The sequence below is a fragment of the Populus trichocarpa genome, chromosome 3 (genome assembly GCF_000002775.5).
Source record: "Populus trichocarpa isolate Nisqually-1 chromosome 3, P.trichocarpa_v4.1, whole genome shotgun sequence".
NCBI classification, from domain to species: domain Eukaryota; kingdom Viridiplantae; phylum Streptophyta; class Magnoliopsida; order Malpighiales; family Salicaceae; genus Populus; species Populus trichocarpa.
This window is the reverse complement of record NC_037287.2, coordinates 10,161,639-10,175,928: the sequence shown is the minus strand read 5'-3', so window position 1 is coordinate 10,175,928 and position 14,290 is coordinate 10,161,639. Positions and strand designations below refer to the sequence as shown.

The 14,290-nt window shown below is 33.5% G+C and overlaps 1 protein-coding gene across 1 annotated transcript; it reads left to right on the top strand.

The window, feature by feature from the left end:
- The first annotated feature begins 9,912 nt into the window (after positions 1-9,912).
- Positions 9,913-13,763, top strand: LOC7461962 (tyrosine-sulfated glycopeptide receptor 1). Its single transcript, XM_002304225.4, has one exon. It carries the CDS (start codon positions 10,351-10,353, stop codon positions 13,612-13,614), a length of 3,264 nt encoding a protein of 1,087 aa, XP_002304261.4. The 5' UTR covers positions 9,913-10,350; the 3' UTR covers positions 13,615-13,763.
- The last annotated feature ends 527 nt before the right edge of the window (positions 13,764-14,290 follow it).

Sequence of the window (14,290 nt, the reverse complement as noted above, 5' to 3'; positions counted from 1 at the left end):
AATTGAGAATTGATAAATAAAGAACTTCCAAAACAAGAAAAATGAGTACAAACATCGATCAAAAAAGAAAAAAACGTACAGGTACAAATTTGGTCATCAATTAGAAGAAATATATAGTTACAGATTACTCTTTAAAAGTTCTTTAATATTATGTTTTTACATGAGTATATTTTAAAAATGTATTTGCTATTAAAAATATTTTGAAAAAAATATTTTTTTTTTTATTTTTCAATGATTTTATATGTTAATATAAAATTAAAAAAAATTATTTGATGTATTTTAAAGTGAAAAACACTTTTAAAAAATATTTTTTGATCTTATTTGTTTTTGTGGCAGAAACCCAGTTTTTAAAGAATTTAAATTTGTTTTGTTTAAAATTAATTTTTAATATTTTTTTATTATTTTGATATGCTAATATAAAAAATTAATTTTAAAAAATAAAAAAAAATTAATTTGAAATATTTTTGAGAAAAATCTTTTTTGAAAAACAACTATTATTGTAATGTCAAAAATGTTTTTCATCACAATATCAAATACACAGTGAAAAATATTTTTTTGTTTAGAAATATATTATAATATTTTTTTATTTTTTAAAATCAAAATATAAAATTATTAAAAAACCAAAAAATATTAATTTAATATTTTAAAAAAAATAAATAAAATTTTAAAATAGATCCAAACCCAATTAAAAACGCAAAACAAAACATCCACGAAGAAGAGCTTCCACGACCGAAATTTGCATTAACAAAATAATACCATAAATTGGTTGCCTGTAAAGTATTAAGCTAATATTTTAGACTCGGCCCCATCATTATCATTTGGTCTAGGTCGAGACATCATATCCAGCACACAGTGAGCTAGTGTACTTGAAACTAAAGGGTTTGTCAGATCATACGTCCAGTCCCATCGCTGTGTTATGGAGGCTTTAGACACAGTTCGGCGTGAACTACAAGAAGCTTGAACTTGACAAGGTTCAGTTTGGTTCTCTAGTAAAAGCAGGAGGGTCCGGAGGAGGAGTACAACTTGGCAGCGTTCATTATTCTAGTCATGGAGCACACTTTGGCTTCTGTCTGGTTTTGTAAAGAGAAGCAGAAATCTTTGAGGTCAGAACTCTAACTTGGTTACCAAAATCGACACATCGTCTTGTTCCCATCGAATCCTAAACTATCATCATTGTCTCAGAAAGTGGACAAAATGAGAGTGATCAGATTTGGAAAACTAATACTTGTTTCAAGAAATCTTCTCCTTTTGGAAATAAGATAACTCTTCGGATTTGGAAATTGGGTTTTCCTTCAAGTAACCTCTCTGGTTTCTTTCCACGACCTGTCTATTCTTTTTTGCTTTTATATATATATATATATATATTCGTCCTCTAGCTCTCCCACTTTAATGTTTATCGTTGTATTCTTTTTTTTTTTTATGTGTGAACACTTCGATGGATGATGGATGCCCATTACTATCCATTTACATTTCATGTGACCATGTCTCACTAGCTCAATAAAACACTTTGCTGAAGTGCATGCATGTCTAGATCCATATGTTTCTTTTTTCCTTTTAAGCTGTCGTACAATAAGAAACTTTGGCAGACACAGCTGACAATAAATTCATGTAGTTTTTCTTACTGTAGTAGTGATTTTTTTAAAATATATTATTTAAATTTTTTTGATAAAATAATATATTTTTATGTTGTAGAAGCGTGATATTTATTAAATGTTGTTTTTTTAAGTGTGATAAAATAATTATCGCATTTTAGAATAATAATATTTAATTAATGTGCTCTTGTGAAACGCGACAAAGTGAAAGTCCAATCATTTAGTTCAATCGACCGACTGATTGGATCCAGTTGTATTAACCGGTCTATCATTTCATATAAAAACCATAATTTTATGAACCTTTTCTTCTAAATATATTTTATGAGTCAAAATATACATTTTTATAATAATACTACGAAAACAAACACTATCTTCATTATAATTTTATGAATTTTTTTTTTAAAATATATTTTATGAGCAAAATATACATCTTGATGATAACAGCAAAAAAACAAACACTACCTTCACCATTCATAATGTACAGAAATCTTTCTTCTTTTATACTTGTGAACCAGCAACCGAATTCATGAATTCTAGATTCCATTACAACTTATAATTACAAGTCTATTCAAACTTCATCTTAGTTATATCCGGAGAAAAAAGGGCACAAATTCATACGTAAGGTTGTTGACTCCTTTAAAAATTCTGAGGATGGCAAAGTCAAATGAAGCCTGTTTCCATTCCAGGCGACAGAAGCAAAAACAAACAAAGAGGTCATGGACAAAAGAGGAGCCACATGTTCGAAAAGTAAAAGAGCCGTGGTCCGAGAACTTCGAAGAAACGTGATTGCTACGATGATAGCTGCTGAATCTGCTCCGGTACTACATGAACTATCGCAAAGACCTGGGGATTTATCAATCGATCGAATGAGAAATTTCTTCCTGTAATAAATCACGGCTTCCGTTTCTGTTTTCATTTATTGAATAATGATAATTTATTTGCCTGTAGCCCTGTTTTCATTTATTTTTCTATTTTTATTGAATATTATGTTTATTTTATTTTATAAGCTTCATAAAAAACAACAATTTTTCTCAAGTCATAACTAAGAAATAAATAATTTTGTATTTATTAATATATTTTTATACTTTCATGAATAAAAATAATTATTTTATTTTACCCATGCTGAAGTGGTAGATTTAAATAATCAAATAGTTTTATTTGTTTTTGAGAATAACTTATGTAAATATTTTTTCACTATTTAAAAAAAAAGAATTATTTTATTTTAAATAATAAATATTTTTATTATCATAAATAAATATATATTTAGTTATGTACTAACTAATTATCTCACCTTCCGTAGCGGATTAGATATTTTTTTTTATTTGAATTTTACTTTCGAATTGAGGGTGTTCTCGAATTCAAGAGAAACTAGTACGGGTAGACAAGTTTTGTCTTGCGGGCTGTGGCATAGCTCTTCTTTTATCTTATTTTATGTGTGGCTTCAGTAACTTAACACGTCATGTTTCTGTTTCTCGTGCAGCGGCGGCGGCGGATGGATTCTTAAATCACCTAAAGCTTGACCCATGGGATTCCAAAGACACCTAACGACCCGGGGTTCAGATCAAAGGCTGAAGCTCGCAGACGCGAGATTGGTTCGGTGCTAGTGGACTCGAAGGTTGGGCCAAGCAAGTTGACCTAGAGGCGTGGTCATGGCGGGTTGATCGGGCCCTAAAGACCGGACCGAGTGGTTGTAACCCAGGAACTTTTTGTAGGTGGAAGACTTCAGGTGAGGGCCGTGAGGACATGATGGCGGAGACGAGGCAGGGCGACCAAAAGGTCTGAAGCTTAATGACACAGGGAAAGATCGGGTGACATATATATAGACTCGGAGACGATCTATAAAAACAAATACATTCTTAATATTTTTTATAATATTATTAATCTTGATTTTGAGTTGATTCAATTGAGATCCCCTATTATTCTTTTTAATTTTTACTAAACTTCCTTAACATTTTTTTTTTACTCAGTAACACTTAAGTTTTAAATCCTTACACTCTTAATTTTTCTCAACCAAACTTTTCCACCTCATACCAGACGCAACCTCGTATTAAGAAAAGAATATGCTTCTTTGATAGCATGGTACTCTCAGTAATCTGCATACCAAGAACACCCTTGATTTGTTTTTGTAACTTTTTTTATTATTATTATTAATATGGGTGTCCGGGTCAGCTTGCACGCACCTCGACTAATCCCACGGTCATGAAGTTAACGACTATGTAAGCCTCTAGTGGCCATTATATTAATAATCACATAACTCGAACTTGAGATCACAGGGAGAGTAAACCGTTTGATATCAAGTTCTTACCACTGAACCACCTACTAGTTGGTTGTTTTGTAACTTTACTTAGCTACGTGCTTGTATAGCAGAAAATTGCAGGTTTCTCCATATATTTATTTGTTGTCTAGAGGTTTCTTATTATTGTAAAAAAATCTCTTCTTGTTTGATTGAGTTTTAGAATCTGTGAAGAGTAAGCTATTGTTCATTATAAACATATGGGAAATATTACTAGTAATTTTATTTTTTTACTTACTATTATATTTCTTGGTGGGGTTTGTTTTACATTAAACATTTTTATATAGAATAATTTTATGATATTTGATAAATAATAATGTAAAAACTATAATAATATTTAAACAATAATCATAGGGATGATAATAAGATTTGTTATGATAGGACCAATGATAATAATAATAATTACACAATAATAATAATTATTAGTAACAATAAAAATAATAGTGATAATGATAAAATAATTAATTGAAAAGTACATGATGTTGATAATGAGGCTTATAATAATGTCATGGTGGAAGTTACAAAAACAAAGTAGTGAAGGGGCAATGATGTGGTTGAAATTGTTAGATCTTATGGTTATATATTATTCTCTGTATTATATCTTATGAATTTTTATGAATTGGAAATATATTATAATAAATAAATTAAATTTATAAATATAAAATAAACACAAAAAAAATTATGAAAATATATTTTTATAAAATATTTTATATGAAATAAGCTTCTCTTTGAAAATCCTTGTGATCATTCATATTATATATAAAAATGACAAAATAAGTTCCTCAAAAGTATTTGAAACCAAAAGTCTCTTAAACTTATTAATGATTTAAGAAAATCAATTTTTTTTTATAGAAAAACTTGTAACTTAGTCTTTGAAACCAAAACTTATAAATCAAGTTGCGGTATGTTTGAATAATTGTTTTTATCTTAATGCATTCATTTTCTCTCCAAAATAAATTGATACGAGGCAAAAAAAAATTAAGAGAAGTAAAAAAAAAAAAAAAAAAAGCTAGGGCCATGGCTCCTCAAAAGTATACAAAAGCATATTAAAATTATGATTTAAGAAAATTAATTTTTTTATAGAAAAAGTTATAACTTAGTCTTTGATACCAAAACTTATAAATCAAGTTTTGGTATGTTTGAATAATTGTTCTATCTCTATACATTTATTTTCTCCCCAAAGTAAATTGATGCGGGACAAAAAATTAATTAAGAGAAGTAAACAAAGAAAAGAAAAGAAAAGTTAAGAATTAGAAGAAAAAGACTGGAGCTGAAAAAAATAAAAAAAGAAAGAAAAATCAGTTCAATTCATCATCAAACAAAATAAATATCGTCGGTAATTCTGTTGGTAAAAACAGCATGTTATTATTATTTTTATTTTGTTTTAATTATTTTTTTTCTCATTGTAATTCCCTCAGTAAATACTGAGGGAATATTTCTGTCGGTAAAATTCCTTGGTAATTTACCAATGAAAATATTCCCTCGATATTTCCGTTTGTATTTATCAATTTTTTGGTAACAAGACTGATATTCAAAATAAAAAACATCAAACCTAAGAATAAAAATCCAAATAAAATAAATTAGATCTCAATCTGAATAATGATTTAGACTACTCTCCATCATTTATAATTATACATGTGTATGATGAACCGTGTCATGGATCTGCTATCCTCGCCATAAATTTTTTAGCTTCAACCTTGGTTATGGTAATGCAATCCACGAATAATATGTTCCATCAACTAAGCTCTTATTCACCATCAGTTCCTTCAAGTAGCCTAATTCCATTGAGACATGCGCTTCTCTCGTGTCCCACTTTAATTCCATGTTTCCTTCCCATTTTGTTTATGATTTTTCAAAAATATAATTATTTTTATTATGAATAAATTAAGACACTCATGTTCTTAATTGAAAGCATGACATTTTTCTGGTAAGTCTCTTATTTTCTTCATTTAAAATATAATTTTTTTAGGAAATACGGAAGCTAGTTTCTTTCCAAAATAATAGCTTTTTATCAAAAGGTTGCTTTCTCTTCGTAGCACAAGCTAATCCAATCTTGAGCTTTGTCATGGGTTAAATTATTTTTTTTATATAAAAAATAATATTTAAGTATCACACGCATGTTTTAAGAAGAGAAGAAAAATATGTGACTTGGATTTGGATCTAATAAGTTGGCTTTATTTTAATTGGACGAGAAAAATAAAAAAGAATAATAGATAAATCAAATTTAAAAATAAAAGATTAGAATAATCTAGGGAAAAAATACTTTTTCAAAAGGAAACAAACGATGTATCTTAATTAACATTAAATACAAAAAAACAAAATAAAGCAAAAAAAAAAACATAAAAGATCAATACTAGTCAACCCGAGTTAGCATGACAAACATGTAACCTCGATAATTAGAGTTAAGCCAACCAGAATATCTTGCCGAACTTGTGACCTATATCATGATATTAGAATAACTCAATTATAAAGGTAAAGACAATTATAAAGCTCTTTAAAAAAAAAAAAACATCAACTCGTGCTGATTTTTTAAACTCGTGACTTAAGTAATTAGACTCGAAGTACCTTATCTGAAAAAATCATGAAGTTCAATTTTCAATCAATCAAATATTAAATGATAAAATTAAAAAAAATAGAAATTACAAGTACAAGGATCAAAATTGAAATATAAAATAAATTTTATATTTGATTGAAGTGTGAAATTGAAAAGAAAAATCAATTTAACAAAAGAATGAGGATCATAATTGACATAAAAAATGAAATTTTGATTAAAGAGTGAATTGAAAAGAAAAATAACTTAATTTTTTAAAAAAGTGGTAAAAATAATATACTATAAATTTGAATTGACAAATGAAATTGAAAACAAATAAAACTTTACAAAACGGGTAATAAAAAATAGAAATCAAAACAACCAAATTGAAAAATATAATACCATAAATTTAGATTGATGGATGAAATTAAAAACCAACAAAACTTTTACAAAAAGGCCAAGCTGTCATTTTATATCAAATTGAAAATCAAAAAAATAAGAACCAAATTGAAAAAAATAATATATGTCAAATTGAAATTGATGGAAGAAATTGAAAACAAATAAAAATTTGAGAAAATAACAAAAAAATCAAAATCAAAATCAAAAGAATAAAGACTGAATTTGAAACATCAAGTACAAAGAGAAATAAACTGTCATTTTAGAGGGAGGAAAGAGAGAAAAAAAAATTCCACGGCAACAAATCAACTACCTAACACCTACACGCGTTGCCCTGAAAAAGATATTTTTGTCCACCATGGGATGCTGCATACGTCGCCTAAAGTGCATGGGTGCCTCCCACACACACACACCTAACTTTTATTTTTCATATTTAGTCAAATTCTAAATTGTTTATGAGCTGATATAGTAATAACAAAAAGACCTTCATGAAAAGATAAAAAAATCTCTTGACACTAGTTTTAATTTTTTGAATTCTGGTCATTTCATTGTACTTTTAAATTTTTTATATTTTTTATATTCGTCAAAATATAAAATTTTCTCTTATCTTATATGATAATAATAAAAAAAATCATTTTAAAAATACCACATTGCCCATTGAATCCAATTTTATTTTATTTTTTGTTTTTAAAAATATTTTGATGGTTTTATTAATTTAATAATGACTCATGTTTCATATAAAAAGTCTTAAGTTTTGTAGTGTGAATGAGACCAATATCATTATACTATTTTAATTAATAGTGTTTTCGAATCTTAAGCTACAATATTTTTTTCATTGCCTACTAGTTTTTGTTAATATCATATAAATTTTTTATTAACATGGAAACGTAATCCTACCAATATAATAATGGCATTCCAATATATTATTACTACTCACACGTTCAGGTTTGGCAAAATAAATTTTTTATATCAACACCATGGTAGACTTTTCATGACCTCGCAAGCAAATGGGGTCGGCCACCTAAAAGTAGATGAAAATGGGCTTCTCAATGCCAAAGTCCATTTGAGAAAGGAGGAAGAGATGATGCCAAAATCTGCGAAAAGATAGATAAGAGCTTGCTGGAGTGAAGTGTCCCATTCCCAGTCAAATGCTTGCAGACAGACAGAAACAAACTCCCTTTTCATCCAGGTTTGGTTTCATTCATCTAATCTTATAGAAGTTTTTTTTTTTTTTTATAACTCCATTTTGAAATTATAAATTTCGGATTTTGCAGTTAATTAACTATTTGGAGTTTAGGGAACAGCAAAAATATCAAGGTAATCTCTTCTATCTATAAATTGCTCTATTGAAACATTTTTTCTTCTTAAAAAAGACAAAGAATTACGTCCCTGTCATTGCTGGTTTGAAATGGTAGATAGGAGCATGACTTTTTCAAGACAGAGTAAATTATGTGGAAACTGGAAAGATCTTGTGATGATATCTATGAATATTCCGATGCTGCAAATCATACCCTAAATTTTAATCCCTTTTTATATTTTGCAATATGGTGGTGTATAACTAACTACAAATGAGAATTTGCAGTACTCAATTCCTGTAGTGCAGGTGAAGTATTCTTGCCTTTCTTGGATTTATTTATGTTGACTTTTTGGAAAATCACATCTTAGTTTAATGTTTCTTGACTTTTGGGAAATCACATCTTAATTTACTGTGTTTTTCCTCTTATTAAACCATCAAGTTGTGGCGTAGGGTGGTGTTGCTGACGCTTGGTTTGTTGAACCCAACCCTGGTTTCAAATAATTTCTTAATGTATCCGAAACATGTTTTTTTATATCAATTTGTGGGATGAAATTTTTAAAATTTATGAAAGAATTTGCTGAGCGGTCAATTTTTCTCTCCATAATAGTCGTCAGCATTTTGGCAATCATAGCGTGCAGATTCAAAAAGGTTTTGTGTCTATAGTTTGCAGTCGGTTCTTCTTTCTTTTCATTTCCTATCTACTGGGTTTCGTGGTGAGAGTAGCATGACTGGGTCCAGAAGCATGCGCTTGTGGGAAATTAAAATCTTGCTTCCTGATAAAAAAGAAGGACGCCTGACTTGGGAACCAAAACCATTTCAGCTCAATAATGCATAGTTTACTGAGCATTTCTCCACTCTTTCCCCATCCTTCAGGCCTTTTTAGTTTCGACAGAGTTTTGCAACAGAGAAAGGGGGCTTATGGAATTTGATTTTACTAATCTGTTGGGTGTGGAAACCCACCCGTAACGGGATGTTCTCTAGCTGCTTGATATTTCCATTTCTTGTCTTTGGATTCATGATATGGATGTGTTCATCGGATGACAGTTCATGCACAAGCAGTGGAGAAGAATTTCCTTGCTTTTCCCTTTCTTTCTTAAAGGCTTTATGTTATTTCATTACCACTGCTGAATAATGCTTGGAAAAGTTTTTACTGTTCCTGTTATAATGACGATGATGATGATCAAGATTGACATTTTTACTATCATCATGCCAATATGTTGATAAATATTAAGTTTTCCATGGTAAGTTATGCTGCTGAAATTACACCTGTAAAGTCAAGCGTCAACTTTAAGGGAAGCAAGGTGGAGAGAGTAATAAATACACTATTTTGCTAGACCCTCCGGAAGATATGCTTAAAGCACACCTCAAGAGAAGATGGGCGAACGGAGAATGTGAAGTCACTTTGCATCCAGTGCTATTGAAAATTAAACCATATATTCGTCTGACCAATATACACGATGGTTGGCAATGGGCAATTTTTAATTGACAACACTTTGCACCTATTGTTAGCGACTGGCTGAGAAACATTAAAAAATAGCAAGTCTTAACTATTGAGATTCTTTTTGCTACTAAGAAAAAGGAAATGTATTAGAATTCTAGAGGGTATTTGGCAAGATCAGCAATGGCAACCTTGCAACCAACGCCAAGCCCCCAGCACATCATAATATTACGAGTGGAGAGTGGGGTTGGGGGGCATGGGAAAGAAGTAGAGAATAAAAAAAGAAAAAGAAGAAGACAACTCAATTGAGAGGGGAGAGACGATGGAAATTGTGGAGTTGGAAGACATGATAAGCTCTGAAACAACATGAGATGATTATGGAGTTTTTGAACGCTAAAGCTTACACGATTTGTGGCCAGTGGTCATCAATCAATCATCATCCAAGAAAAAGTCCACCGCAGCCAGCACCACCAAAAGTAAACGCCATTTGAGATTCATATATCTAATGATACAGCCTTTTATTTATTTATTTATATTTTATATCATGTAGTTGCCACTAAAATATCAAATGACCTAACGTCACGCCCGCACTCTCTTCATTTCTGTCTCTCTCTCTTTAGGTCAATGAGGGGTTCGATTGCAATCTCACATCTTTGTAAGCCTACAAGTTCTCCTAGATAGAATGGATAATCATGTACTTGGCCATCTCTTCTTCCATCATCTCCTCCACCCCCATCCCCCCACCTTCTCCTCCTCCTCCTTATGTCTTTTTCTTGTTCCACTATTTTGGTCCCTTAAACTTGAATGATGGTGAAGATAATGGTCAAGAAAGACAGCTTTTCTACTCTGTCTGGCTTGACATATCAAATCATTATTATTCAAAGACCAACGCCCCCTTCCTCCTCTTCCTTGGTCATGGTCTTATTTCTTCTTTTAATAGCATCGCTACTGTCTCCTTGCCATGCTGCTACTGTCTGCAATCAAGATGATCACGACTCTCTCTTGTCCTTCTCCTCCTATTTATCATCTCCTTTGAATTGGGATCGCTCCACTGATTGCTGCCTCTGGGAAGGAGTTGATTGCAATGAAACTGCAGATGGCCGAGTAACCAGTCTCTCTCTACCTTTTAGAGACCTTACTGGCACCCTATCCCCATATCTTGCCAATCTCACAAGCCTTACTCACCTCAATCTATCACATAATCGCCTGCATGGTCCTCTACCAGTTGGATTCTTTTCCTCTCTCAGCGGCCTCCAGGTCCTTGATCTCAGCTACAACCGTCTCGATGGTGAATTACCATCCGTTGATACCAATAACCTTCCTATCAAGATAGTAGACTTGTCTAGCAACCACTTCGATGGGGAATTAAGTCACTCCAACTCATTTCTCCGGGCAGCCTGGAATTTGACAAGACTTAATGTCAGCAATAACAGCTTCACAGGCCAAATTCCTTCCAACGTCTGCCAAATTTCTCCTGTTTCCATAACCCTCCTTGACTTCTCCAGCAATGATTTCAGCGGGAACCTTACTCCAGAACTAGGGGAATGTTCCAAACTTGAGATATTCCGCGCTGGTTTCAATAATCTCTCGGGGATGATTCCCGATGATCTGTACAAAGCAACATCACTTGTACATTTCTCGTTACCTGTTAACTACCTCTCTGGTCCAGTCAGTGATGCCGTGGTCAATCTCACTAATCTTAAGGTTCTCGAGCTGTACTCCAATAAATTTTCCGGCAGGATACCAAGGGACATAGGCAAGCTCTCCAAGTTGGAACAGTTGCTGCTTCACATTAACAGTCTCGCAGGTCCTCTGCCTCCATCTCTGATGAACTGCACCCATCTAGTAAAATTGAATCTGCGAGTCAATTTCTTGGCAGGAAATCTCTCTGACCTCGATTTCTCCACACTCCCCAAGCTTACCACCCTCGATCTTGGTAACAACAACTTTGCAGGTATCTTTCCCACAAGCCTCTACTCATGCACATCACTAGTTGCAGTTAGACTTGCCAGTAATCAGATAGAGGGGCAGATCTCACCTGACATAACAGCTCTAAAATCTCTGTCTTTTCTCTCAATTTCCGCCAACAACTTAACTAACATTACTGGGGCTATCCGAATTCTGATGGGTTGCAAGAGCCTCACTGCTCTCATCCTCTCCAATAATACTATGAGTGAAGGTATACTAGACGATGGAAATACATTAGATTCAACTGGATTCCAAAATCTCCAGGTTTTGGCCTTAGGTCGTTGCAAACTCTCTGGTCAAGTGCCTTCCTGGCTAGCCAGCATCACGAGCCTACAGGTCATAGATCTGTCTTACAATCAAATCAGGGGTTCAATTCCTCGTTGGCTGGGTGATCTGTCAAGCCTTTTCTACTTGGACTTGTCCAATAACCTTCTTTCAGGAGGATTTCCTCTGGAACTCGCAGGATTGCGAGCACTAACATCGCAAGAGGCTGTTAAACGAGTGGAAAGAAGTTATCTAGAGTTGCCCGTGTTTGTCAAGCCCACAAATGCTACCAATTTGCAGTACAATCAGCTCTCTAGCCTGCCACCAGCTATATACCTTAAAAACAACAACCTCAGTGGCAACATCCCTGTACAGATTGGCCAACTGAAGTTCCTTCATGTGCTGGATCTCAGTGATAACAGATTCTTCGGGAACATTCCTGATCAGTTATCGAACCTCACTAACTTGGAGAAATTGGATCTCTCAGGAAATGACTTATCCGGAGAAATCCCCACTTCACTCTCAGGTCTGCATTTCCTGTCTTTGTTCAATGTTGCCAATAATGAACTTCAAGGACCTATACCATCGGGAGGTCAGTTTGATACTTTCCCCAGTTCCAGCTTTGTAGGGAATCCAGGGTTGTGTGGTCAGGTTTTGCAGCGATCTTGCTCCAGTTCACCAGGAACCAACCATTCTTCGGCTCCTCATAAAAGCGCAAACATAAAACTCGTCATTGGACTTGTTGTTGGTATTTGTTTTGGCACCGGTTTATTTATTGCTGTGCTAGCACTGTGGATATTGTCCAAGAGAAGGATCATTCCTGGAGGGGACACCGACAACACTGAGTTGGATACAATTTCCATCAACTCTGGATTTCCTCTCGAGGGTGACAAGGATGCCAGTTTAGTTGTATTGTTCCCAAGTAATACTTATGAGATCAAGGATCTAACCATATCTGAACTCTTGAAATCCACTGACAATTTTAATCAAGCAAATATTGTCGGTTGTGGGGGTTTTGGTCTGGTGTATAAAGCAACATTAGGAGATGGGAGCAAACTGGCTGTCAAGAAACTCTCCGGAGACTTGGGTCTGATGGAAAGAGAATTCAGAGCAGAGGTGGAGGCTCTTTCCACAGCTCAACATGAAAACCTGGTTTCCCTGCAAGGCTATTGTGTGCACGAGGGATGTCGCCTGCTTATATATTCCTTCATGGAAAATGGGAGTTTGGATTACTGGTTGCATGAGAAGACTGATGGTGCATCCAACCTGGATTGGCCCACGAGGCTCAAGATTGCACGGGGCGCAGGTTCTGGTCTGGCTTACATGCACCAGATATGTGAGCCTCATATTGTGCATCGTGACATCAAATCTAGCAACATCCTCCTTGATGAGAAGTTCGAAGCACATGTAGCAGATTTTGGATTGTCCCGGTTGATTCTTCCTTACCAGACTCATGTTACAACCGAACTTGTTGGAACTCTGGGTTATATTCCTCCGGAGTATGGGCAAGCATGGGTAGCTACTTTGAGAGGAGATATATACAGTTTTGGAGTTGTTATGCTTGAACTGCTGACTGGGAAGAGGCCTGTGGAGGTATCCAAGCCAAAGATGTCAAGAGAATTGGTTGGCTGGGTGCAGCAAATGAGAAATGAGGGTAAACAAAATGAAGTCTTTGATCCTCTCCTGAGAGGAAAGGGTTTTGATGACGAGATGCTGCAAGTACTAGATGTGGCCTGCATGTGTGTTAGCCAGAATCCTTTCAAGAGACCAACCATCAAGGAAGTTGTTGATTGGCTCAAGAATGTTGGCTCGCACAGAGATGAAAACAAGGGTTAGTGGAAAATGGTCTTCAACACATATTAAACAGACATGTATACCTGCACAAAATATGAGGGTTTTTTTTGTTAATTGTTTTCGAATGTAAATGGATAATTTTCCTATCATATGGTATATAGACGAACAGAAAAAGAAATTACAATTTATAATCAGTTATTAACGGAGGAATCTATAAGTTGAGTTAAAGATATAGTAGTCTTATGACTGTAACTTCATCTCCAATACATGCAACCTATCACCTAGAAGCACATAAAACAGCAGCTTCTTGCCTAAAACATTAACAACTCCTCATGGTCATCTCCGATACATTCATTAACTGTATCACTGCATTTTTTATAACTGAACCAATCTAGATTCACTATTCATTTACCTTTTAGTTGCAGCAGACCATAGTCATTTAAATAATATTGTCAGTATTTTTTTTTTGGTGCAATAATGGATTATATTAAGAAAGACCAAGGCCACTAGAGGACCACTCCAATAACACCAGCTAAAAAAAATATAAAGCATGCCTGGAGGAGGATTAGTCCAGTGCACGAATTGCTAAGATCAGGAGGAACCCATCTTGTCAATATTCGTAGAGAAGGTAAAGTGTTGATGTTCAAGAATGAAGTTATGTAAACATGAATATATATATAATTACACTAGAAGACCTATAACTTTTAGTTGGTAGTTG